This window comes from Triturus cristatus, chromosome 6, assembly GCF_964204655.1.
Source record: "Triturus cristatus chromosome 6, aTriCri1.1, whole genome shotgun sequence".
Lineage (NCBI taxonomy): Eukaryota > Metazoa > Chordata > Amphibia > Caudata > Salamandridae > Triturus > Triturus cristatus.
The window spans coordinates 960,236,158-960,263,923 of NC_140589.1; the positions used below are offsets into that span (position 1 = coordinate 960,236,158).

General features: G+C 43.2%; 1 protein-coding gene across 4 annotated transcripts in view; it reads right to left on the minus strand.

Moving 5' to 3' along the window:
- Positions 1–5,009: 5,009 nt before the first annotated feature.
- PHACTR2 (phosphatase and actin regulator 2) overlaps positions 5,010–27,766 on the minus strand; it is a 458,184-nt gene continuing 435,427 nt past the window's right edge. For all 4 annotated transcript variants that reach the window (XM_085611660.1, XM_085611661.1, XM_085611662.1 and 1 more), the window contains 4 exons: positions 23,400–23,461; positions 21,133–21,270; positions 15,878–15,954; positions 5,010–12,148 (listed from right to left, as the gene is read on the minus strand). In XM_085611660.1, the coding sequence (XP_085467786.1) occupies positions 12,133–12,148; positions 15,878–15,954; positions 21,133–21,270; positions 23,400–23,461 (293 nt within the window). In that variant the 3' untranslated portion in view covers positions 5,010–12,132. The remainder of the gene's footprint in view (positions 12,149–15,877; positions 15,955–21,132; positions 21,271–23,399; positions 23,462–27,766) is intronic.

The window sequence follows — 27,766 nt, forward strand, 5'->3', positions numbered from 1 at the left end:
TCAGGAAAGCGAGAACCAACTCAAGGTCCCCCTGAGGCTTTATGAATGGTGATGAAAGAAACAGGCAAGTTGACTGTTTGAGAACCCCCTCACGATGGGTAAAAAAAGAAAGGCTGAAAGGGCTCAAAATAAACTTTCACAGTTCCCACTGCAAAACTTTGCTAAAAAGGAGAATGTGCAAAGGGCAACGCATCAGTCAGATGACCCGCAAGAGGGAATCAATATTCTCCCCTGCACAACTGAACAAATGACCAGAATAGACAATTTTGTGGAAGGGTGACAAGCTGGTAGGATGGACTACACCAACTATGCAGGCAAATAAAACTAACTCAAGTTATCCCTCCAAATTTCTAGGCATGAAAGTGGAGGCTCCGGAGGTTGAGGTGCAAACCTGCCCTTCCGACTGTCAGAGGTCCGCTCTGAGTGGAAGAGGAGGACACAGATGCAAGCACAGCAGATGTGTGCCATACCCTCAGATGCCACTCTGGCACCATGAAAATCATCTGCATTCAGGCCCGGTGCAATTTCCTTAGAAGCTGAGGAATCAGAGGGCTGAGAGGAAACGTGTAATGGAGAGGAAATTCTGATTTCAAACTAAATGCGTCCTCCAGAGCTCCCTGCAGTGAAAATTGCAGAGCTCAAAATGGTGGGCAATGAGCATCCCCTGGGGTGGAAAAGAAGGCCACAGAGATGTGCCGCAAAAGGCAAAGGTAGATTGACCCACTTATGGATAGACAATACATGTGGCTGCCCTTGTGATGCCGATTTTGCTCATCAGCCCCCATTTTTATGGAGCCTGCTAGATAAATGACCACCAACGTGATTTCGTGAATCTGAGTCCAAGCTTCAATGTTTCTTGACCCAGAGAGCATGAGCTCATGCCGCCCTGTCTGCTGACGTACCATATCTCAGTCATGTTGTTTGTGAGGACATGAACTGACTGATCACAAAGGGTCGGTCAGTTTAGTGGATTGCCTGAAGTTTCAGCAAATTGATATGAAACCTTAGCTCCACTGGAGATCGGAGTACTCTTATCTCCAAATCCTCCAGATGTAAGCCCCACACTAGAGTGAAGGCATCTATCTCCACTGTGGCCACTGCTGATGGATGGCAGAAGGATCTCCTACTGAAGAGAATCCCTGCCCACTGACTGCCAACGAAGATCTTTTGTAGCCTCTGGGGAAATGTGAACGTTTGCCTGTTCACCTTAATGCTGAACCCAGTGGGAATGGAGACTCCCCTGGAGGGCACATATGTGCCATCAGGCATGAGGGACAAACAAAATGCAGAACGCTAGGAGGCCCAATAGACAAGGGACTGTTCCTCTTGAAACATTAGGATCATATCCTGAATGCCTTGAAACCTATGGGGAGGTGGGAAGACCATGGAACACTGTTCCGATGCAGAGGAGGCATTGTGCTGCTTGTATATGCAAGACAGGCAGGCTGACTGATTACTATAAGCTGAATGGGAGGGCGACCGTGGCCCTCAGGTGCCCCAAAATCAGCTGTGGTGATTCTGCTTTCAGCAGCCAATCATCCAGGCATGAGAATGCAGGCATGCTCACCTTGCAAAGATGTGCCACGAGCACTGCATTGACTTAGGCAAAGGCTCGAGGGGCTGATATCAACCTGAGCAGAAAGTACACAAACTGGAGGTAGGTGGAAGCATCACAAGAGCAGGTACCTCCTGTGCGACTCCAAGATTAGCATGTGGAAAATAGGTGTCCCACAATTCGAAGCACACCATCCAGTCTCCCAGTATCACAACCAAAAGGACCTGGGCAAGCAACAGTATCTTGAATTACCCTATGCAAAGGAAAGCATTGAAAGGCCAATGACCGAAAATGGGACAAAGCCCGCCACAAGAAAACTGAAGGAGTAACATCCCTGCCAGATCTCATGATCTGGAACCAGCTCCACTGCCCCTTTCTTAGAAGGACCAGACTTTCTATTGGAGGATGCTAGTGTGGTCATCAGAAGCAACATAGAGGACAAGAGAGATGGGGGTGTAAGCTCCTGGAAAGGGAGGGCAATCCCTTCTCAGTTATCTGTAGGATCCACTGGTCCATGGTAATGGCTTTACATGCTCCCAGATGGTTTGATACCTCCCCTCCCCCGGTTTTGTGGATGGTGAAGGGGAAGAAGAGGGCTAGGGCTAGCTGAGTCAGTACTTGAGTTCATCACGTCCTATATATTGGTGGCAAAATTGGTAAGCATAAGTTTGGACTGAATGGTAGGATTGACATTGGAGAAATTGCAGTAGCCTCTAAATTTGCTGTAGTGCCAATGAAACAGGGAACCAGCTGTTGCTTGCCCCAGCTTAAAGTATTCCACCGCGGAGTCAGCTTTTTCCCCAAACACACAGGAGCCATTAAAAGGCCTTTCCATCAAATTTGCCTGGACATTCAATGAAAAGTCTGTAGAACAAAGCCAGGCATAGTGGCAGATAGTCAACTATGGCCCAAATGACTGAGCCCCAGTCTACAGAGTCCTGCCTGAGTGTAGGATCTGCTTCGCCACATCCTGTTTGCTGAAAACAACCTTAGCATAGTGGTCCTAGAGGTAGTCTGCTTGGCTCTGCACAGCAATCTGTTCCATCTCCCAGAATGCATCAGAATTCTTTGCCAAAAGGAAGGTCGCATTGGTGGATTCGAGGGAAAGACTCTCAGGGGAAAAAAAGTTTTCCAAATGGCTCCAATCTGTTTTGACCACCGGTGAGGAGGAGCAGTGGCGAGGGACCTTTGGATCTGCTTAGAGCAGAATGAAGCCTGCACTATGCTACTCTCTATTGAGGTGTAAGCAGATAGAAATTTGGGGCATCTCAGCGATGGATGGTGGCACCTGACAGGTTAATGCATAGCAACATATGGATTGCCCCATGCAACAAGCATATTCTGAATGAGTGCCAAATCAAATGGAAGCAACGCCTCGGAAGCTGAAGAGGCCGGCAGGAGGATCTCTGAAAAGGGGTTTGCCTTCTAGTCCTCCAAGAGGAGGCACAACTCAAGAACCTCTGCAGCTTTTTTAAGACTTGTGCAAAAAGCGCCACATCCTCCTCTGACAAAAGTCCTAAAGGCCAGGCATTGAGCCCACAAGTATTCTGGAGGGAAAGCATCTGCCCAAGAAGGAGGGAGAAAATTGGCCACTTCACTATTGTCATTGTTATCCTGACTAATGATCTCCTGCATTTGCATGTGATCTGCATCAGGGCCAAAAAGGTAGCCCACTTTGATAAAATACCCTGCTTTAGGCAATGGCCTGCAATGAGACTCCTCTCTGTACTGGGATTTTTCTTTAAGGCTCTGCGCCCGTCTCCTAGAGTGCAAAAGAATAGCCTTGGTCTTTGGATTTGGCTCTGAAGCAGGCACAAGTTTGAAGATAGCCCCGGGGCTGAGATCGGTGGGGGCACCAATGGTGGGGTTGTGCTACCCAGGCCAGATTGACATCCGAAGGACGGGGTAAACAGGAACTGAGGGAGGGTCCCCCAGCAGAAGTCTAGTCAAAGGCCCCAAGGATTTCATAGGGCCCAAAGGCTGTGCCAGTGACAACTGGAGCAAGGTGGAAGAGCGTAAACATGGCTTGAGAAACGATTGGTGCAAAGCACCAGAAACTCATGGGATGCCAAGAGCGATCATGTGCCTGGTGCTGGAGCGAGGTTCAGCGGTGCAGGCAATGCCAGGGTAATATTCACTAATTTAGATTCTGCTGAGGAATCAAGAGCTGGAGTCGGGGAACGACGTTGCAGACCAGGAGACCTACTACTGAAGCGGAATCTGTGTCTGGACACCTTGTAATCTGCCTTATGGGACTTCCGGCTCTCCTTTACGTCTTATCCTCAACTACAATTTCTCCTGCTTCAAAGACTTCTTGTTGAGGGTGTAGACTGGGATGTAGAGCAGGTACTGGAGAGGGACCTTGAGTAAGAATGACACCGAGTCCAGTGGCAGACCCACATCCGTGCCAAAAAGAGTTTTGCCTCCTGCTCCTTAGCAGCCTTACGAGTGAACGTGGCTGCACTGACTGCCCAAGTAATGCTGAGGCCCCAAGCCCCACAGGCAGAACTCCTGAGGATTCAAAACAGATATAGTTCCATGAAAGGAACAACAGGGTTTAAAACCTGAATTTTTACCTAAAGATAGCCTGACAGGAACAGGTATATATATATATATATATATTTTAATGTTTCAATGAGAATCGTGGGAGTTGGGTGGCTCTGGTTATATCATATGCATGGTGGAACACAGTGTTGGGATGGAGCTGAGCACCACCTTCTGGAACAGGAAAGGCGTTGCAACTTTTCAAGACTCGGACTGGCACCTGGACGAGAGTCAAGAGGCCAGGAATCTGCAGGTATAAGTCTCCGTCAGAAAGCCTGTGTATTCTACTTTGGCCTGCGCAGAAAGGTTGTCATCTTGCCATATCCAACGTTTTTCAACGTTATCTTTACATAAAATGAACAAGCCAAACAGTCAAGATAACCATAAAGGATGGCTCCGACTGAGTAAAAGTGTTATAATTCTTCCGGAAATTAATTTGGTCCACTACAGGAGTAGTATTTTGGATTGTGGCCTATTCCCCTCCACCTTAGACAAAACATGCCCATCAGACTACAACTGAAACTTTAATTTGTGCTTCCTTTTGTACCTCCTGTAAACGTTATCACATAACATGTAGAGCGCTCTGATACCTTCGGGTCTAGCTAGCCCTATATAAAACTCAAAATAATAATAATGTTAGAGTGGATTTAATTAGATGTTAAACAGTTCCAGACCTCAAGCGAATCCTTGAGTAACCCCTTATTTAATTGCTGAAGAAGCAAATTAAATGTACCTTGTGTGACACATAGGCCGTTATCACAAAAGAATCGTGGTTGTTCTCCTCGCTAGGGCTGACCCATCTCCCAGTAGTCAACACTGGAGATTCACTGGGCTGTTAATGCCTCAGGCGCACATGTACAGACCATCAGAGAGCCACTGACAGAGATTTGTGGAAAGAAATAATTATGCATATTTTCCCAACAGTTTTATTGAGGTAATTGTTTTTCAACATACAGTTAAAATACCTAAACATTTTCTAAGGCACTTTTAGAATTGTGCACAGCAAAAAGTATCTTAATATATGTATTACTATTCATATCACATTTGTTGTTTATTAAATAAGGTTAACACAACATACACATTAATAAAACACAGTTACATTGTAAAAAAGATAATACCGATTTTCTTTTAGATAACAGTGGGAAAACTATATACAGTTTATGTGTACCAATATACATATACACACACGGTAAGTTGCAGTACAGATGTAGAGCAAAAGATATTGTCCTATATTTACCAATGTACACTAACGGTGGGAGTTATTTACACTTTGCAAGCACTCACCTTTCTGTGAAATACCTACAGCATTAGATGGCAAGAATCACAGATCAAGGCATCATGTCCCCTTTTCATCGAAGATGCCACTCTCATTACCCGCTGAAGAAAGAGAGGCGTGGCCTACATTGCTTACTACAGCTGCACAATCAAATATTTAAAAGTGAATTTCAACTGAATTTGCTGCTTTGAACATCATGTGCGCAGAATGTACGGTGAGAATGTGAATCTCAACTGTGCCACTGTTTTCCAACCCAACTAAAAATTTTAACGCAGAATAAGCCCGCATGGTCAGAGTTTGCACCATTCCTGAAGTACTTTGTGTTTTTGAAAGACAGAGCCGCTGCAGTGTGGTGGTTATTTCCCATCAGCCATTGCTTTGTAGGATGCCATGTTTGCTTCATCCTGAGAAGGCTCTGATTTAATTTCTGTTTACTATTACTAATGCAGCAGGGAACTGAAAGGCATTTCTCAATAACCAGAAACTCAGAATCCCAACATGTAAGGCTTCTCTTGCTTGTCTAGAAAATGATTCTACTGGCATTCACGATATACAATGCTAGAGCAAAAAAAAAAAACATTCTTGATACATGAAATAAAAATACTTCAAACTAAATAGACATGTGGCACATGAACGTTGGCTTTCTCAAACGTTTGGTCTACAGGGCCCTGTTATCTCCAGTCCTCTTTTGCTTTCTAATGTTTGCCCCTCCAACAGTACAGCACAACGAAACATTTTTAGAATTTGAAAAAGAAGACCGACTGGAATGTTCAGAACATCTCTAATATTTACCTTGTGAGCATAAGCAAACCTTCTCAAAACATTTTTTTTTTAAAACAATAAAATGCACACAAATTAAATAACTTAAACTACCCTTGCATGTCCATCTCCCTGTTTTGCTTTGTTGATTGCCATTTAACGTGCACATGAATGAGTAAATGCGCATTTAACTTTTATTTGGAAAAAAAAAGCTAATTTCAGGCACCATTACCATGGTACATGACGAGAGACGGTGGTGAGCAGCAGTGACTCACTGCCATCTGCATAGGTTGTTTCTTCACCCAAACCCAAGATATGACACTGAATACTGGCACTCCACTTACTTGGGAATGTCGATAAAAGCTCATCAGAATGCACCAATTAAAAGAGACAAAAATGTGGCACATAAGAAATGTGTTGGCATTGGGAAAAATAAAAAACGATGCTCACTGAATTCGGAAACACAAAACGAAATCTTCAAAAGAGGGAAAAGCTGGAACAACTAACAAAGGATATGCCCACGATAACCAAAGGGTTTAATTTATATTAAAATGACACTTATTCTTTAGGCAAACTGATCACAATTCTATGACCAAAGTTGATTATGTGTACATTAGCCCTTTTTAGGTCCAAATTCGACTACTCGAACATTTAGTGTCCACCTTCTTTAGAAAAATAAAACTTTTTTTATTTATTTTGCTTTTAAACTGGCCATAATGCTATACGTGACATGTCCTGTTAGTCATGCATTTGGATTCGGTATCGGTTATGCCGTCAAAGTCTACAACAACAATACAAGTCATTATGTCCTTGTTCGTTCTCGGCATTCTGCTCTGGGGAACTAATCAGCATTATAGAAACGTTTTACAGTTTGTAGCCTGATAGTTGAGTCTTAGATTTTGTGACTTCAGCTGACATTTTCTTTGCCCGACAAAGAATATTTCTTTATTTTACATCAGGGGTGCAAGTACAGAACGTCTACTCAGTCCATCAAGCACATAAATGCTTCTATAGTTGTACAAAAAAAAAGTATCAATATGTTCCTAAACAAAGCCGATTTCACTTCCCTGTCCTCTCGGACATTTGTAGAACAACATGTTCTATGTCAAACCATACTGCACAGCTAAGAGCAAGACATGAAAACAGGTTCAACTGTCGCACGTTGATGACGCTGCACATTGAAAACACTTGAAACAAGTCATGATGTCATCGGCTGTGCGTCAGCATGATCTGCTAACGGGAAAGCCATTGGAGCGGGATCCTATTTTAAGTATTAGTTCCTTTGGGAAAACCTAATCACTGAACATTCAAAACTGTCGCAAAATAAACTCATATAATCCTCTAAGTGCCCACTAGCGACAATCAGACACTAGTTACATAAAGCAGCAATTGGCAACAAGACTGTTGCACTTTCGATGACGTGTAAAATGACGAATGAGCAGCTAGTTTCAAGGGCGCTGCGTCACAAGGTGGACCCTCCCCTGCGAGAAGTCACATTTTTTTCTTTTGGTTCTTTTCTTAAATAACTACTGTGCCTGTCTACGAGCCACTGTCAGCCACGTAACTAAAGAAATCTGCACGTTTAGGGAGGCAGCTAAGTAAAACTTGAAACCTGTGTTCACATAGGTGATGACTGGGAGGGTCTGTAACCTCTGGCCCTTTTGCCAGAGGCTTAAGAAACTACATGTAATATACCCTGTCAAAATCCAGACTTAAGCGTGTTTTTCCACTATGTATTCTTTGATGCTCGGCCCTCCTTCTCTTAACCAGCCACGACTCGGCCCCCTCTCAACTGGAGGGGTTTTATGTTGTGACAATGCGTGCACAACGCCACACAAACTAGATTCTTCGGCTTACCGAGCACCAAAGACTTCTCTATGCTTACAGTTATTCATTTTTCCAGGTGCATGAAATTAGGTAGCTTTTTTTTTATACTTTTCTTTAAAGCACTTGAACATATGTTTAAAACACACACCACAAATAATTCACCCTGTTTACACACACCTTGGCCCCAACGTGTACAGGCGTATCCGCAAACAAAATATTTGCAGCCTGAATGCGGAAACTACTAGTAGCTGACCCTATTTTCTGTAAAGAACAGTGCCAACCACAAGAGGGCGCAAGAGCAGCAGCAAAGAACCGGTACACTGAGAAAACATTGGCAAGGAAGAGAATTGCATCTATACAAGAACGATAAATACATTGTCCGCACCTGGTTCCCTCCCCTGTATCTAGTAGGAAACGAAGTGCAGAGTCCTACACCCTGGAACAGCCTCGGCGTTGTACAGTGTGTGAAATGCATTATTTTAACACAACATTGACAAAATAAATAACTCACGACAATTGCTTTTTAAACCCAGTGCCCGCTTTTAAGATTGTGCAACGCGAACTAAGACGCTCTTCCAAAAGCTCAGTCCACACGGCAAATTAACATATTTTTCTCTAGAACATTTTGGAAGGGTTTAATTTACAACCCAAAACTCTACTTCTCCAACCAATATATTAGGGAGAAATGCAGACGCTTACTTATATGGCAAATCTGAACTGCTACACGGAGCTGTGTATTTTATCGATATGCAAGCTGATGACCAGACTAGTCACTGATGCATGCTTTACTTCCGGTTCCCTCGAGCAGCCTGTTAAAATACCCACCTCCTTCTGCCATGGTTTCAACCCTTCAACCTGTAAATCCACTTTCATAAACCATGCCCCATGCCAAGCATTCAGTAATGTTTGCAATTCACTACTTATGCCACCATTTTAAATTCCACATTTGTCCTCTTTAGTTCCTGACGATACTAGTATATATTCTATTTACTTAAATAACATCACAATTAATGGCGAGCAAAAATTACTACATTAAAGCAATCTTTCAGATACATTTCACCGTGTGAGAGGAGGTGGGGGAGTAAAGCGGCGAGCCTGTAAGGCTGGTGCTTAAATGTGGCGCGAGAGGACGGGCGCGGGGCTTTATGCCATAACTAACCCCAACTCTAAACGTTTCGAAGCTGCTGCTAATGTCCTGGGGAGTTTGCAAAAATCCTTATGGACGTCAGAAGTGACCTTAGTATGTGGCGGAAACAAAGCAGGACTTGCGCCCTAATAACACCAGGAGGACATTTGTTGCAGTTCACTCAACCAATCCAATGTTTTGGTCAACTTGGTGCAGACCCTGGTTCACAACTGTTGGGCTTTTAACACTTTGCATTCAGGACACAGAGAAGACATGGACAATGAATCTCATGTCCTGATCATGTGGCAGTGGTTCTATCAACAGAGGAACAGCCTGCAGTGGACATGTGGATACAGAGGTCACCTCAACAGAATCCAGCCCTAACAGCCATCTCCCTCTTTTACAGGTGTAAAGTTGTTGAAGTATCTTTAAGATGCGAACCTTGCCGTGCTGCGCGTGGGCACCACTAGAACATCTGTGGAGGAAGGTGAAAGGTTGGGAGTTTTTGGAAAATCATGAACTCGTTTCTAAGCGCTTACCTGTGCTTGTATTCGCCCCCCGGAACCATCTGCTTGGGAGAATGATAACTTTTCGACGCCTGCGGATACTTTCGCGCATCTCCGCACTAACCTGACCTTTACGTCATGTACTGCGAGATACCGCTCTCACCTGAGCCTCCATTTTATCATCACCAACAGCAGTCTGACCCAGGTTTTGGCATGTGTTTTCGGCCTCACCACCAGCAATCATACCTTTAATATCCTCCACTTTCATGCTCCAATGAAACTACCACCATTGGTACAGTCCTCTATAATCCACGCCATTGCAACAGGTTGGGACTGGAGAGGATAGTCTCCCTCGAAAGAAAAAGGTTGCAAATTCAGTATGAAGTATTTTCATACCAAAGGCATTTTTAACTGAAAGGTGCAATCCATCCAATCTAGCTTTGCAACTGCGGGACAAGTAGGGGTTCCTTTCATTGCACCACCCACTGGAAACGATGGGGCGTGAGTAGGGGGGAAACTGAGGCTTTGTTTTCAACAGGAATGATTTCACCACAGAACTACCCATCCCGTAAAGAGCATCCGGTTGCATTATTTGCTTTCGAGCATGTGCTCGCAGTCATCTACCCAATGGCTGCAAAGCACGGGCATGTAGGAAGAAGGGCCATTTTACATCCAAAGCTCTCGTGCTTCAGAAGGCGGCCAGAGCACATGTGGCTAGCAGTGACCTTGCAGGCTCTCCAAGCTCTGCCAGCTCAGATCTCTGGTGGAATCTTTGCCACAGGAGAAAACAGCTGGGATCCAGGTAGGAACAAGATCACAGATAGACTATGGTGCAGTTGCGTGTTCCCTACAAAACGCAAAAAGTGTGCACAGTAGCTTCACACAGTAATGACAGAATTGTAAACAAAGTGACTGTATGGGCATGCGCACTGCTTTCTTACATGTGGTTTCAATTTTGTTCCATGCTCATAGGAGCTATAAACTGTACAAGTAGTGAAGGACTTGGAAATGTAACCTAAAATACATTTTGGAGTTCTAAGAGCAAAATGCGCAAGCACAGTACATAAACCTTTGATCGCAAATTCTTTTTATAGACCTTGACATCTTTTTGCTAACGACACACTTAATATTGGGACCCCCGAAAAATCAACCTGCTTCCATTCCACAGTGCATAGCCCTTTTTTGAGCCTGCGGCCCGATGCAGGCGGCATTGATGCACACTGCGGCTTGAGACTGATTTCGATACCTGTTTATCAATAAGTGCTTTAACAGAAGGCCATTTGTTCCCTTAACAGAGCACATTCGTTGATCGGTCCAGTGCTGCATGTTTCTACGAGGCCCATAGCGCCCTTTATAATAACTTTGCACATGCATTTAAGCAATAATCCACTATTACTCACTACCAACTTACTGTTGTTTCAAGAATATCAAACATGGCAGACATTCTGCAATTATTCCAAGGCTTTCTATGAACAATTGTTGGCCTTCTGTAATACTTTAAGTGTAGCTAAGGAAAGGTTCGAAGGACAGGACCACCGGCTTGTTTGTTATGTTTAGACACAGATAAAAGTCAGATTGTCAATGCGGTTAGTCTTAGCTCTGAGCTGTGCATGCCATGAAAAACAATCCAACATATCAAACGTGGACCACCTCCATGATTGCGATACACACCGAATTGTTCTGTTGTCGCGAAGTGTCCTTCGTGGCTTGCTCCAAGTGCAACCTTCTTCATATGACAGTAATAGCGTGTGGCGCAGTGGCACTCGGCGGATATGGCGCAGCCAGTCTTGTAAGATTCATAATGAGGATTCTGGCGATCCACTCATGTGAGACCTCGTGCTTAGGAATTAAAAGCAAAAAGTTGAGGCAACAACACCCAGTACTGGCACTGTGTTCACTGGCACCACGCAGGGATACTCAACAATTCTACTAACGTACTGAGGCCACAAACAAGCAGTAGTACTGTGTCACGAGCAATAAACAACAGCCGTTTGATGCACATATATTGCACTACTTAAACTCCTTGATTGTCTGCAGTTTTATGTTACACACATTTAAATGCCTCCTTAAAACATAAAATGCTTCCATTGAGCAATTTTCATCCAGAGGCTGCTGCCTCTAATTTGGCCCAACTGTTTGAGAGGTCCTTTGACTGGTGCAGGCCGCCATCTTCATCCCCAGGCCTACAAGATGAAGCCTACCGGACAGTCCAGGGTCTGCTCCCAGCTCCACAGCCTTGCGTCTTGTCCATTTTACATTCAGCGTGATCTTTCCAAGTGATCAAGCGGCAGGGGTGGAAGCACCAAGATCATGATGGACAAGCCGCTCCTTTTTATCCGGAAAATAATCATCTGCCCTTCGATTCCGGAGGATCTCCTCTTCAAGTAAGGTCAACGGCATCAGATTCCCTATTAATTACAGATTAAGACGTAGTATATACACACAAGTTGTTGTTTAAGATCCAGTGCAACCTCATGACTTTAGGAAATATGATTTCCAGACCATGCTGGGCAGTACTTGATTACAATTCTGCAAGACGTTATGGGCGGTGAAACCTGCAAAAAAAAGAATACATATTACACTTGATTTTATAAACGTGTAGTGACGCCACTAGCAAGACAATTGTTCTTTTTACTTTTATAACTAGATTTCTAAAATGATTTGTCTACTTAGAAGAATCTATAATGGCCTCTAACTTTAGCACATGAGATCACGTAAAGCCCCTATTTTAAAAATCCCAAAAACATTATGGAATCCTGCTCTGAATTGGAACTTCCCACCCATGCTCTCACTTGTTTTAAGTTATGATAACTCGGGCACCTCTCCACGCGCCCTCTCTACTTTGTCAATTGTCGTAATCGGCTGAACTTATTTACAGTTCATGGTGGGGAGCGAACTTTACACTCGGGAATAGATTTTTATCCACAGGTTTCATGTTTAAAACGAACGTTTTTCTGCACAAATAGGCCGTCAATCTCTGCAAAGTAGTTGCCGTTAGAACAATTCATTTTTGTCTTTTTGCCTCTCATTTCTATCTTCAGTACCTTTCTTTTGAATCTCATTCAATGAAAGTGCACTGGCTTCAAAATCGCTATGAGAGCCTCATATACAGAAATTATAAAACACATCTCATCTAAATATTTATTGTCTAAAAATGTAGTCTGTATATCTTGATAATGGTTACTGTCAAATCCAGTTAATGGCAATACCTTTAAAAATAATTAGAACATTGGAATGTTGGTAGCTCCATTGAAAACAATGGAGTGCTCTGGGCTTATAATGGCTGGTATAAGCCCGGAGCTCCAACATTCCAATGTTTCTTTGTTCACAGCTCTGGCTGTGAACAAAGGCTTCAGGGAGCCTGAGGGGATTCCAATCCCCTCGCGCTCCCTGAAGGCTTTATTTGTTAGAACATTCTGCCCTCTAGTGGCAGAATGTTCTAATAGCCTTATAGCCCTTCGTAGCAGGGCTATACCGGCAATTAAAGTCCCGCTGCTTTGTTAAAGTCCCTCGCCTTCGGCTCGGGCCTTTAACGCTGCAGCGGGCCTTTAACAGCCGGTATAGCCCGCTACGGCGGGCTATAAGGCTATATTAGAACATTGGAATGCTGGGAGCTCCATTGAAAAGAATGGAGTGCTCCGGGCTTATAATGGCAGGTATAAGCCCGGAGCTCCAACATTCCAATGTTTCTTTGTTCACAGCTCTGGCTGTGAACAAAGGCTTCAGGGAGCCTGAGGGGATTTGAATCCCCTCGTGCTCCCTGAAGGCTTCGTTTTATATTTGAATCCCCTCGCGCTCCCTGAAGGCTTCATTTTATTTGTGAGAACATTCTGCCCTCTAGTGGCAGAATGTTCTAATAGCCTTATAGCCCTTCGTAGCAGGGCTATACCGGCTATTAAAGTCCCACTGCCTTGTTAAAGTCCCTCGCCTTCGGCTCGGGCCTTTAACACTGCAGCGGGCCTTTAATAGCCGATATAGCCAGCTACGGCGGGCTATAAGGCTATAATCATACTCTGGTTCAGGACGGTTTATCAGGCTGGAAAACATTGTGCTGCGTTGCAGGGAAGAGTCACTAGCGGGTAGGTTCCCCGGCGCCCACTGATCCCAACAGGACACTCTCAATATTGCACACAGATGGAGATCTTGTGTCCAGATACAGTCTCATCTTAGGGAAACGATCCCTAAACTAGGAAATGGGTGAATCTGTGAAATCTCCAGGGACTGCATTTTAATTGAGAGGAAAGAGAATACAGCTCCTGTTTTTACACCATATGTTGAATCCTTTTCAAGGCAGTATGCAGCATTCTGACTACTCCTTCATTTACCTTTCTTGGCAGACGAATATAAACAAGGACTATGGAATGCATTTTGGTAGCTAATAATTCTTGAGGACATTTTTGAGGGTCAAGAGAGTTATCGACACAGCACTGACTCAACTGCCCTGACAGGTATGTGATTAAGAATGTTAATGGGGGTTGAAAAGCCTTCATTTACAGACATCTGGCGTGCCTATAGCTGGTCATGTAATCTACAGTGAGCAGTGATTACACTGTCCCTTTGTGAATCCTCTGATGTGATCAGTGGGATCACAAGTGGCCTTGAACAAGAACTGGAGTTTAAAGTTTACAGATGACAATTGAGAAGCAAGTAGAAACTAGGCCTGGGCGGAGTTCAGCTACGCGGAACTCTGCAAAGTGATACGCGGAGTGGCAGAGTGAGTTAGGTTGCGCCGTGTTTTTGCACCGGGTGTTTGTCCTGCACTGGAAAATCAGCGTAAACAGCCCCATGCACTGCACGAGAGGGCGAAGCTTCTTTCTGCTTCTCAATCAGATGTTCTACTTGAGTGACAGCTTCTTCAACACGAACGGAAGGTTTCTTAATGCGAGCAGTCATCTACGACCGCCAGTGTTGAGAAATATCGTCGGGAGGTGGTCTGGGATAAGATTTTCCCCGCTCGTGCTCGTCAACCTAACGTTGGCGAGCGCAAGTGAAGAATAAACTCCGCTCAACAGAGCGGAGTTTTTCGGAACTCCGCTTGCTACACGGAGCGGGGAGTGGGAAAAACTCACAAACTCTGTGAGCGGAGCAGAATGTCACGCCCAGGCCTAGTGGAAACATGAGGAATGGCTTAAATACAAAGAGCTTGTGGGAACGGAGAGCCCATACAACCACATGGAAAAGCAGTCACGGAGGCACAGTAAAGCATAACAACAGAACATGAGAAGAGTGGAGATATTTAAGGCCAGTGAACATGAGTGACAATTTAGGGTTCCGATGCTAATGTTACAAATGCTGACGTTACAAATTACAAGTATCTTTCAATGAGTTTAAAAGTAATATTAAAGCAAACATAAAATAATAATGTTTTAATAAGATTAACATTCGTCGTTGAGGACTAAGTTATGATTCATCTTAGCTCCTACTTATCATAGATCTTTCGACCAAAGGTACTTAACTGGTGCTCTACCTCACCTCACACAAATTCGTAACCAATAAACACATTTTGGTTTTCACTATGTTGACAAAAGTGTAATAGGAGGGTTTGGTTGTATTCAAACCCATCTGTAGGTTGTTTGGAATGATAGAAGAGTCTTTTAAAGATTTTTTTATATCTTTACCCTGGAGTGAATAAATTGCGTAGAAAAGTTTTTAATTTTAAAACCAATGTTTAACAAGAATTCTTTTCGCACAACACAGGAGGCATACTTTGTGTTTCTCGCCATCTTCTTTCGAATCATGATTGTACCTGTTGCAGTAAGCGTTTAGAACCTGATACAAAGCAATAGTGGTTATGATGAATGGTGTACCAGATTTTGTTAATACGAAACCTCCTTTATTTGAATGGAACTTGTCTGCTTGATTTTATATAAAATATATTATGAAAAAATATTCTCAATTATGCATAAACAATTTTTGAATTTTAATTTGATGACCGTGTAGGCCGAGCAGAAGAGTCCAATGGGAGACAGTGAAAGGGAGATTCTGATATCAGTGTAAAATTGTTGTTAAAGTGGTGTGTCCTGTTCCAATGGCCAGATCTTATGTGGACAAAGGTAGATTTGAGACAGTCCCCGGATAAGCTGCTAAAATGTAAATTACAGGCCCTAATTGGAAAATCTTGAGTCTGCACATTCTTACTTGTCGCTAGACAACATACAGAGTCTTTAGGTAACAAGAGGAACAATGACACGGAGCAGGCTGAGTGGAGTAGTCGGTGTGCAGAGCATCTAAGCAGCTTTCTACTCGCATGCCTTTCAGGTCAACGGATAAGCCATGTACAGTACCTTGTAAAGTGTCGACTTTCTTCGTGTACTTCCATTTCTGTGCTTTTAAATTCATTCAGTTCTTTCCGTATGGCGGCCTAAAGAAGAGAATCAGAAAGTAATGGTTAGGGCACTCCCAGTAATTCAGTGTTAAGATACTCAAAGATGGGTTTCTGTGGTGTGTTTTGTTGTTGTTGCACAAACCGGATCTCCGGGATACTGTGTAAAATGTCACGTGAACCAGTAGGCCATTATTATCCAGCTTTTTGAGAATCTAGTTTTTTCTAAATTTACAGTTTTATACAGCGCAAACTTGGCTCAAAGGCATTGATTGGCTCGTTATCCAAGATTGCGTTTCACAAGGACAGACTTTTTAAAGGATGGTGAGCCGAAACCAAGACTCGCGCTTTGTTCCCAAGTTCCAAAGTCGGCAGCTCTGGTCGTAGACCCACCCCCACACTCATTACTGCAGAGCAAATAACTCCTCATACTACAACTATGGTATCAGATCCTTACATACAATGAGCACTCAAATTGTAAAATATGGCGTCAATTTGCAAAATTTGTTGATTCTTCCCCTTAACTTTGGATTAATCATTTTCAGAACTACCGCTTCCCAAATCGAATGCCCATTTCCTAATGTCTCAGTAATACCTTGGTGGAGATCGAGGATTTAAAATGCAGGTGACACGACCATACTAGAAGTGATACAGCTGACCATCTTCTGGATACAGTTCGGCCACTTAACTCGATTATGGACTTTCTGCCACAGAACTCGATTATGGACTTTCTGCCACAGTCAGTACTTTAAATGGAAAAATTGAAGTGCTGGTACTCTGTACCAAAGCACCTGCTTGTTTCTGAGATGTGCCGGTACTCTCACTCTCTAAATAAAAAAGTGTTGGTACTCCGTACCGGACAATACCGGCCCATTTAAAGCACTGGCCACATTGAAATGGTAGCTTAATACTTTATTTCTACTATTTTCAGGGGCTGAGCAATCTGTACTACTTATAGAAAAGGTATACAGTTTGTCCTTATGTGGTCTCTAAATCTCCTGTGTCATTGTCTTCTATTCCCTCAACAGCTGTTTATCGCTTTCCAACCTGGAATGATTTTTGTCCTGATCGCACTTCGGCAGCGGACTTTAAAACTATTTACACACTGACTGCGCCATTATGGCTTCCTATGTGATATGAGTCCTTATCGCAGGGATTTTTTTTCACAACATCTAAATTGAGGCATCTTGATCACCTAAAAAAAACAAAGGTCCGCCCTACACCTTTTTCTTGTTGCCAACTTTTCCTCCAATGTCTCGCCTTTGTTTTTCAGGAAGGGGTTTTGGAGATTGTGAAGCACATCAGTTAAAAGACCATCTCATGCCACACAATCCTTTCCAGGCCTGTCCGTCACCATTTGTGGAAAACCCCGACAGCAGCAATTAGGATACTACTCCGGTTTTGGAAGACCTTATGAGTGTGCCTAATGGAGGAGTACCTCTTTGTCATACTCCTGGCACCTCTACTCAGTCGCTATTTATGAGCTGTGGTAGTCGCGCTCGGGAATCCTGGTCTACAATACTGGGTGTCGTCCATTCATCCAGACACTTTCCATCAGATCAGGCCCTATCCTATGACTTGCTGGATCCCCCTGAAGGTGGTCCTGGCATTCATGCTTCTTGATGCCTAGATGGAGCCACAGGCTTGGTATGATGGGGAGCTGGAGCCCAACAGGGGCATTTCCATTAATAGTACATTAACAACACCCAACTTTATCTTAAGGTGTTGAATTTTTGCTGTGTACACCGACTTAAAAGGTGTCATTGACTCTAAAGATATGCGGTCACACACTCAAACAGACCCCACTAAAACAGATTTTCTAGTTTCCATGGCTACACTTTCTTCCATCCCTTTGAGGCAATCATGGTGGTCTTCACTTAATGGTCTTCTGCTACATGGGTTCCATTTCTTTTTGCCGTGATTGGCTCCTTAGCGTTTACTGCTTCTGGCCTTCAATATTTACCTAAACTGGTGTAATCATGTTCTTATCACAGTCACCAGTGGCATTCTTTCTTGGAGGGAAAAACATCTATTCATTAGAATCCCCACACTTTAAGTGCCAAGGTGTCCCTAAAAATAATGAATTCGACCACATATGTGGCAGCATCACTGCTGACAAGAAACCATTTGGTTAAACCACAGGTTATATTTGCCTGATTATTTCTCAAAATGAGGAATCAGGAGCCATTATGAATTGATCTTAATAGTGATGATTGACTAAAATTCCTGTAAACCTTCTTTAAACTCATCTACTTGTTTTTATTATCTGGAATGAAAGAAAATGCTGGACATGTTCCACTTAAGCATTCTTTGAAAAGGTTATGCCCCAACAGTGGACGGTTCAGCGCCTAACTAGTAGGCAAACACGTAAGGTTGGTAGCACCACATTACCTGCACAGCTCCAGGTATAGAGGGTTCACCCCATACTGTGTGCCATGTATGACCATTAGCACTCTTCAGTGAAATAGATCTACTGCAATTGTAAATATGTGTAGTTGCATAAAACACAGTCACTGGAGTTTGCAGGCTAAATTTGTAAGATTATTTCTAAGGAGAAAGAGTTTGAGGGTTTTGTTCGAAAGTGTGAGGTCAGACACTAAGAAGAGCTCAACAGCCAAGCAGTGTCACATTTGTTGGGGTACAACCGGAGAACAACTGTTTGAGCGTTTGGTCCTACCTGACTTTTTGGGCTTCGACAAAGTATCTTCTTGCAGCATTCAAGATTCAGTTTTTCAGCCTGATCACGTAGTATGCTGCGCTGAATCATTCTAAAAATCAGGCAAACTGCCTTGAAAACAGATTGTGTTTCCGCCGGAAGCCGAATGAGTGAAAAAAGATTTACTTTAAAAGGTCGGCCTTTAAAGTTCCAGAATGCATACATTTCGGATCATCAGAAGTTCCTATATTGTGGATAAAAATATTGCTTGCACTACAGCAAGGGACAAAGTCCTGCATTGTTTACGACTGGCATAGGAAGCATTTTTCAGGAATTCCAAATCTGAAGTCCATTTATTCATTTCTTGTATGTCACAGCAGTGAAAGTGTTTTCACTAAATTGACCCAATCCAATGAAATAGTTCACCCACTACCTTCCCCCATTTTTCGTCAATCTCCACAGACTCAAAAAAGAGGGGGACGGGCAGGTGACCCACCACCCCCACTGGGTCTCCAGAGACCTGGAGGTGGCAGTGAATTGGTAGAGGACGGACCATCATCTTAATTACTTCACCTGACTGTCTTGTGCCTTCTTAGACTTTAGCGATGCACCATCTCCTAAGGTCTAAAAGCACCTAGGAAGATGGCGTGGTTGGTGCAGAGAGACGTGCGGCATTATAGCAGCATGCCAGGTATAGATTAATAGATCTCTAGGGAGGAGACACATTGAGGGAGATCAAGGCAGCAAGACATCAGGCCCTATTTTATCACAATAAATGTATCATGTAGAGATCAATGGGCCTTTATGTTGTTTCTCTAATTTATGAATCAATTTCAACAAAACGGCAAGATACCAGGCAATGAGAATGATACATTCATCTACAAGCATCATGTATAACAAAGTTGTTACTGCGATGTATGTATCAGAAACAAGCCACATGGAAAAAATTGACTGATTCATGGCATTGAGCACGCTCCGCTACTTACAGTACTTCCAAGCATTGCATCAATGTCTACGGTTAGATAACGATACAGACCGGATCTGGGCGATCGAGCTACTTTCAGTTAATACTGTTCGCTTAGAATGTGTGTACTATCACTGCAACGTGGTCTATCATCAACCTTCCTCCGTACACATGCCCAGACCAAAGTACTGACCTCTCAAGAGGGGGTCAGCAGTGATAAGGTAGGCCTGCGATGGTTACCATGCGTCTTTTGGTTTGCTGTTGGGGAGTAATGTAGAGAAGTACGTCTCTAACCGTTTGTTGCAGTATATGAGGACAGATAACTAAGTTTAAATCATGGGAACTCCATTTCTCCACCAGACACGCCACCCTTCTTTTGGGTGGTTGAAGGGCTATAGATGTAAATGTGCAGCTTGATGGGGAGAAGTGGGCAGTATAACCCAGGAAAGCTGTCTCAGGAGATAGCATTTAGTCATTTGCAATTATAATAGAAACAATACCAAACGCTTTAGTCCAATATTCGGCAATCTTGGGACATATCACAGCAAGATGTAGGAAGTCGGCATCCTCGTCCAGACAGTGTACACAACTTGCATTCGTTGACAAGTTGAATTTAGCTGATCTAACGGCTGTTCTACAACTATGGTAGAGCAACTTGATGCAAACTAGTCTCAGTCTGCGTTTTGGGGATAGCATTCGAATCTAGCCACAGCAGTACTTAGCTTTACATAATGCCCTAAGTCAATGATATGTGAACATGTCCATAGCGAAGGTAGCAATCCTATCCACATTTGCAGCATATTCAAGGAAATGTCCTTCAGGGAATAAATTGTGATCACAGCTCAGGCAGGAAGGAGAGAGGTTTGTTCACTTATGAGCTGGTTAATGGGATAATGTTCCAACAATTGTTCTGGAGTATATAGTATGGGACATGAAGAGCGCTTCGTTATTGCGTCCCACGCCAGTTGGGTACTGGGCATTGAGTTTATTTCTGATCAGCTTCCACGGGGAGCCAAAGAAGTTTGCCCTGGTGCTGAGTGCAAGGGAATGGCTCTTTTCTGCTGGTGCTGTTGCCCACTTATCAATATGCAGCTGGAAGGAAACTAAATAAATAAATTCGTTCAGAGGTTGAGTCTACGGTAATGCCTCGACAACTATCACTCCGGTACCCCAGTCAGTTCTGGAAACGCAGGACATCTTGTGAGGATATCAATTTGAGGTATAATTATGTGATTAGTGTGCAGGTCTGCCATGATGACCTGGAAGGCGAGTCAAGTGAAGAGAAGGATACTTTATTTTCCAGACCAATATACTTAAACCCTTTATGACACTGCCAGAAGCCAAAGGTGTTAGTTGCATGCCCTTGATTTAGGAAAAAAAAGAGACTGGAAAGTTTGGATCATTTTTTAATTCTTTACAAATTACACCATTCAATTAGAAAATCCTAAATTTACATGCTCATTAAAAAACACAAAAAAAGATCAATTTAATAACAAAGACAATCGTAGGTTTTGGGAACCATAATGCAGTCCTGATTAGAAAATAAATATAAAACCAAAAAACAACACAATATGTTAAACTGTACATAGGTCCTTGCCTTATCTGCCGGAGTCAGTCTTGCCCAGGGCTTGTCTGCGCGGCGATCATAATCCAGGGAATCAGTCACCTCCACGTATTCATTGAACCTTAAGATTCTTCTGGCCACCAGTTCTGCCACTGAAGGTCTCAGGCTGAGCTGTGAGCAGATGGAAGGGAAAAAGATGAAGGTCACCAGTGAAGAAGATAGACAGCTGTGCTGTGGACTGGATTTACAAAAAGCCAAGCTTAAATGTTGGAAATCTGTTCAATTCGGTTTCTCCTAACTTTGGAGCAGATTTATAACTTTTTAGCCGTTCATAGTTTTCCAAGATCGCTGTAATGCAAAAAAAATTTGAGATGGTAGAACTTCCACCAGGTGAAAAATTCTGCTGGTGTAGCCGAAAAACATGCATAACCGCTCTGGGGTCAGCATCTATCAGCAAGCGGTATGTGAATAACAAATTTGTGGGTAATCGCCTAATTCACCTCAGGTAGGTAACAGGAAGTGCACCTCAGGAAGGTAACATTTCACCGATGTTTATTTTGTGAATCTTAATTAGGAATTTACGTTTGCAAGGTGCTGATTTTGAGCACCCAAACTACTCTTCTTGTGTGCAATGAATCGCCAATCGGTCCGTTCTGCGTACTCGCTCTGAAGCAAATAATATCTTTCAAGTTTATAACAGTAAACATGTAGGAACTGTAGAGTACCTTTCTGAACAAAACGCAGAAAACCGGTTAAGGTATAAAAAATATAACTAAAGACAGGTGTCAAATGCACTGTTCATAGATTTGGATGTTGAAGATTTCCTTAAGGAAATGTGGAGAGGGCAATAAGGGGCGGCTTTGATATTTCCAGCATGGGCCAGGAGTACTCTCAAACTTAAAGTTAACATAACGCCTAACCCAGGGTACGGTTTTTATGAGATGGCCATACGGCGTTTATAAACAAGGTTGACACTAAAAATGCATACAGATGATTAAATGAGAACTTCTCAAAACAGTAGCGCAATACAAAATGATTCTCCCCCCCCCCCCGGCAGAATGTAGGGAGCGGCCTGGCCACTGAGTCTGCCATACCTTAGATATTTATGACCTGAATGGGAAGGGGGGGGAGGGGCGCGGGCCCGGAAGGTGTGCAGGGGCTTGGTTTAAGCACCTGTCTCACAATACCTATCTAAACAACTTTGAAAATTAAAGCTGAGTCCGCAGGGCTGCTGAACACTCTGCCACTGCAGAACTGGTACCTCTATTCCTATCACAACTGATGTGGCATCAAGAGATCCACCCTTCCCCCCCCAGCATGTACCCACTATGATTATTCTTCACTATCATTGGATCATATCCTTTCTCTGCGCCTCCCACTTCTTTATTAGATCACTTACCATATAAGATTCTCCTACTTCCAGAATCAACCCTGTTGTGAGTTCCCCCCACCAAAAAAATAGCTATTAAAGACTCCACAAAATATTTCAAAATGTATGTCCACACAACACCATCGAATAAAAAAGCGTCCCAGAGTACCTTTTTAAAAAAGAAGAGAAAGTGCCGTGAGCTAACAGGACCCTTTCTACACCCACCCTCATAAAGTCTATTGTCTGCCATGTAGTCAGTCTTGTGTATGAGTGAAGATCAGCGATTTGCATTTATTGAGCACACTATCAATGTCTTGTGCAGAAAAGACTCTTTCGACTACAATTTCATAGTTTAAAAACATCACACAATGAAATATAAATCAATGAAATAAATCATCTCAATATCCCAAACGAAACAAGGGTATGTGTGCTCTCATTCGGTGACAATACAGATTAAACAGGTTACTCATTTAATGGCATCGACCACTTCACATAATGAATACCGACAGTCTGGATTAAAGTCAACCATACCCAGGTGATGAGGGAGTGGGCGTCTTAATCATATGACTCAACAAAACAATGAGGAGGACATTTAAACCGACTGGACGCATGATATTATTTAAACTACTCTTTTTCTGCATGATTTTACAATGCAGTACCTAAAATTCTTTGTTTTCATAATTTTCTATAACGTGAAGTTTTCACACATTCATTTATTTTTCTCTCAAAAAGTGTCATGTTTAGTTTTTGCTCGTCTTTTAAAGTGTAGATGTAATTTCCGCTCTATCAAATACTACAATTAATTGTGCAAATACCATCTAAGTGACTCTGACAATCGCAGATGCTAAAGACTATCAGAAAATAAAAATGATATCTTCTTTGAAAAATAAAGGAGTCGAACACGCGTTACTAAAAAACATGAGGCAGTTACCTTTCTCGTGAGCCGGCGTTTCAGTTCTCTCCTGGCTTCTTGTTCCTCCTCCTCGTTCTTTTCTGTGATAAGAGAAGAAATATTTTACCAGTGGCTCCCATATCTACAGCAGTAAACTCTCAGAGAGCTCAGAAGCTCGAAGCACCCTGGAAATTTGAAGGAAGTAGCCATAGGTAAGGGGAGCTGCACACATTGGACATGGTATATCCAACTCCCGGATAAGGCAATGAAGAATGACGTCAAGACTGACTGAGAGGGCGGAGCAGTGCGGAGCACTTGTCTTAAGGGCACAATCGGGCTCAATACCAGGCCTCGCCTCTTCTATGGTGTCCTGCATGCAAACTTCTTCTGAAAACCGAACAAGGAAGGTGCTAGTAGCACTCAAATCTAAGTGTCACACAATTCAGGAAGATGCACAAAATATGTTGACAATTTTTCTCAGGACGCTGCCAACAACTAGCATGCAGCAACTTGAAAACAGTAATCCATGAGCACGAATACTGTGCTAAAATCAGGTCCACCAAAGAAACAAATCAATTCAGTGACACCGCAAAAACGCTTTAGGCCAGCCAATGAAACGAGAAACAAGGTTAGGACAGAAATGTCAAGTTTTCAACAACAAAAAAGTACTACTTAGCGTATTCAATGACATTGCAGGACGTCTCCTGTCATAGGGTGCTGACCCGCCTGATGGGATAAATGTTGTTCCTCGAAGAAGATGGATACCCTGCACAGATGTGTTTTCTCACCACTGCCTTCTTGGAGACATATTCTGATATTGAGGATGATTTGAACAATGACATAGATAAGCAGGATGATGCTGGACCCTACAATTTTGGAGCAAAGGTCTATGCTCTTTCTAGCTCCTGGATCCCTACTATTTCCAACCCATGGGTAGATTCAACAGCAAAGGAAAAGGCAAAAGAAAGAAAAAAGAATCAATTTACTGCCGAACTATGCATTAGCTCCTGAAAATGCATGCAGAACGCAGAACTTGCATAGTGGGTATGGTAGAAGCCTTGCAAACCTCTTCAACAGGAACGTAGCAGGAGAATGCCAGGGATGATGCCCGTCAAGACAATCGGATGAAAGATGCTGGCCCTGTAGAGTATAACTATGGGCGATGCGGGTGGTGATCTGGCAACAGTGGCCTTCAAAGCAGGCTTGTCTGCACCTCTGTCACCTTGGGCCACAAAGAACTGATGCCCAGATCATAAATCGCTCATTCTGGCTAGATGAGGTGGATTGAAAAATGCGCCCAAATCAATGCTGTGCAGCATCTCTTCAGCCAAAAAAGGCGTTTGGGCACAGAAAGAAAAATCTCCCCTTTTAGATTAAATTCGGCAGCTTTGGGATGAAGGATGGGTTTGTGCTAAGCACTGCCTTGTTTGCTGGAAAACAAGGTATGTTTCAGAAGAACCTTGTACTTGCAAACATACCTTTTATAAAGCAGAAAGCCAAGAGTTATTAAGATTTGCATGTAAACGAGGACTGAAGAATGTTCAGGTCCCTTTTCACAGAAGAGCAACCAACGGGAGTCGGCAGAACAGATGTAAGAAGCAAATCAAATGGCGTCGGCTGACCAAATTAGTAGAAATGGGGTTTAATGCAGCTGTGCAAAGCCCAATACCAAAGCCACAACCTCTTGCAGTGGGGCCATGTGCTGGATTTCTCCCCAGAACATCTAGAGGAGCCATAGTGAGTGAAGTCTAGACCACAGAGAACCAGCCACTCAAAATGAGCGACGGGAGGGAGAAGTGGAGGATCCTTGGTTCAATCGGGGTCAACCAGTTATGCCTCAAAATGGCCCCTTTGTGAAGAAAATGCAAGATGTCTAAGGCAAGTCAAGGCCAAGACCAGCAGGATAAATGAGCACCCTGGGCTATCATTCATTTCTTTTAAGGATACTCAAAAGAAAGAAGGTCAAGGCAGCAAATCCAGCACCATTTACAATGAGGTACTATGTCTACAAATTGTAGTGACCTAGGTGCAGAAAACCCAAGACGTGACCTTCCTACGTCCTGTAAAAGATGGGTCTAACCCATCAAACATGAAACTCCAACAGGTCGGTTTTGCACTCTAGATATAAGGAATGTATGATAAATAGCAAATATGAGTGTCCAACAGTCCACAAACAAGAACAAGATCCAATCTTCCAAAGAGGCAAATCAGTAGTCCGTGCAATTTGATTGTGGTCAAAAGTTCATTTTATTCTTTTATTCTTTCAAGGAATTTTTATAAAAAACACTTCACGCTATGGACAAGACTCCCGACGCGTTTCATCCCCTTGCATTCGCATAAACTTGGACTGTTAACATTGCACAAGAACACTTGTCATATATGCACTATCCGCTAAGCCCTGAAGAAGTCCCAAGGGGACGAAACGCGTTGGCAGGCTTGTCCATAGCGTGAAGTGTTTTTTATGAAAATTCCTTGAAAGAATAAAAGAATAAAATGAACTTTTGACCACAATCAAATTGCACGGACTACTGATTTGCCTCTTTGGAAGATTGGATCTTGTTCTTGTTGGTGGACTGTTGGACACTCATATTTGCTATTTATCAAACATTCCTTATTTCTTTTAAGGACTCTTGGTAGAAAGGGAGTAGGAATAGGCGCAGACATCTTTTCTGTCCAGTTCAGGACGAGCTTCCCTCATAGCAATACTGGACCTTTGCAATGCTGTGTTGCATAAATCAATATTCAGGCACGTCCAGACTATAATCTCAGAGTTCAGCAAGGAGAAACTGCAACATTTGCATCCTGGCATCAAAGACAGTCTGTATGCCTGACACATCACCCTCTATTTGAATGTCTGCATCACCAGAAATGAAGTAGGAACTAGTGACTGAACTGCCCGGGAAGTCACTGCGTGTAGCCTCAGTAGTCTTAAGCGTCCCCTTGAAACATATCTCCCAAATTGAGATTGAAGAAGGCCCTGGTAAGAGCTTGCTTTTGAAGAAGGCCCTAGCCTTAGAAGACTGGAAAGCCTTGCCTAACTGGAAGGTTGTCTGATGTGTACTGACTGGATGAAATTCAGTCATGTGGCAGCTACTTACTATCTTTCCCTACTGTAGCATCTCTTCCATTGCATGATCAAATACATTATTCCTACAGAAAGGTAAACTACAATTATAATCTGGGCATCCTCTTAGTTCTGAGGCCTTCAAACTCTGAGCTCCTAGAAAGCTAGAGCAGGAAAGGTTCCCATGTTTCCTCAGGGCCTGCTCTTTCTAGACTATAAGCTGCAGGACTTCAGTGTTGAGTTGTCTGCAGTACCGCAAACTGGGCATAAAGATATACTTCTATGTATGGAGAGGAAAGAGGCATAATATTCAAAACTATGCCAAAGTTACATAGCACAGCTCGCCATTTCTGAACTGGCTTTTGCTGGCATCACAGCGTTGTCCATGTAGGAGGGAAAAGCCTCACCATTTAAGGAGGTTGCCATCTCTCTAGTTCAAGCATAAGATGGTGGGACTAAAGAGACAAAGATGGTATTATACTTGTGGGATCTATACTTTCTGTCCAGAGATTTACACATTACTAGCTACTAGAGGCCTTTTTTTCAATCTCTCTTCCGGTTTAAGGGCCTTATACCACAAGACTGGTTTGAAGAGGTGCCATGGTAGCTTTCAGCACATGACTAGACAGACCATCAAGTGCTGATTCTAGCATGCAAACTGTCTAAGAGTTGTGTGAATCCTTGTGGTCATCAGTACCTTGATCATCAGTGTCCCAGCCAATATAATGACCAGCCAACCATGGTCTACGGCGAGAAGGTGGCTGAGAAGATGAATCATCCTGGACAAACATTGGGCCAAAAGACTGAGCCTGGGGGTCAGTGTTGAGAGCATCAGAACCAAGGTTGATGTTGAAAACAATGGTTGTAGAAACTTCTAAAATGCTTGACCTAAAAAAAGCAGTCAGCGCAGACCATGAGACTGGTGCCGCCTAAGACTGAGGAAGGCCTGACCCTGGAGATGCTGCCACTGACACTTCCCCTTTAAATGGAATTCAAGGGACAGAAGACAAAATATGACATTGGGAAGGAACAAAAAATGTGGTATAGCTGCAACCTGTTCCAACTATATTCTCTGTCTCACTACTCCGAATCATTAGAGAACTACAACACAATTTGAAGGGAATCCATCTTTACTAAGAGAGGGACATCTAGTGGGAAAACCTGTACTGAAGTTGTCCGATAATAGTGGACCACAGGTCCTGAAGAGTGGCTGAAGGAGGAAGGCCAGCTTTAAGGCATCAAATTCAACCAAGAGAATCAGATGAAGGAGAGGTAAGTAGGGTCATGTACTTCTAAGTCTGAGAATGTGGTCCGAGAAAATTGAGATCTCAAAATGGCGTGG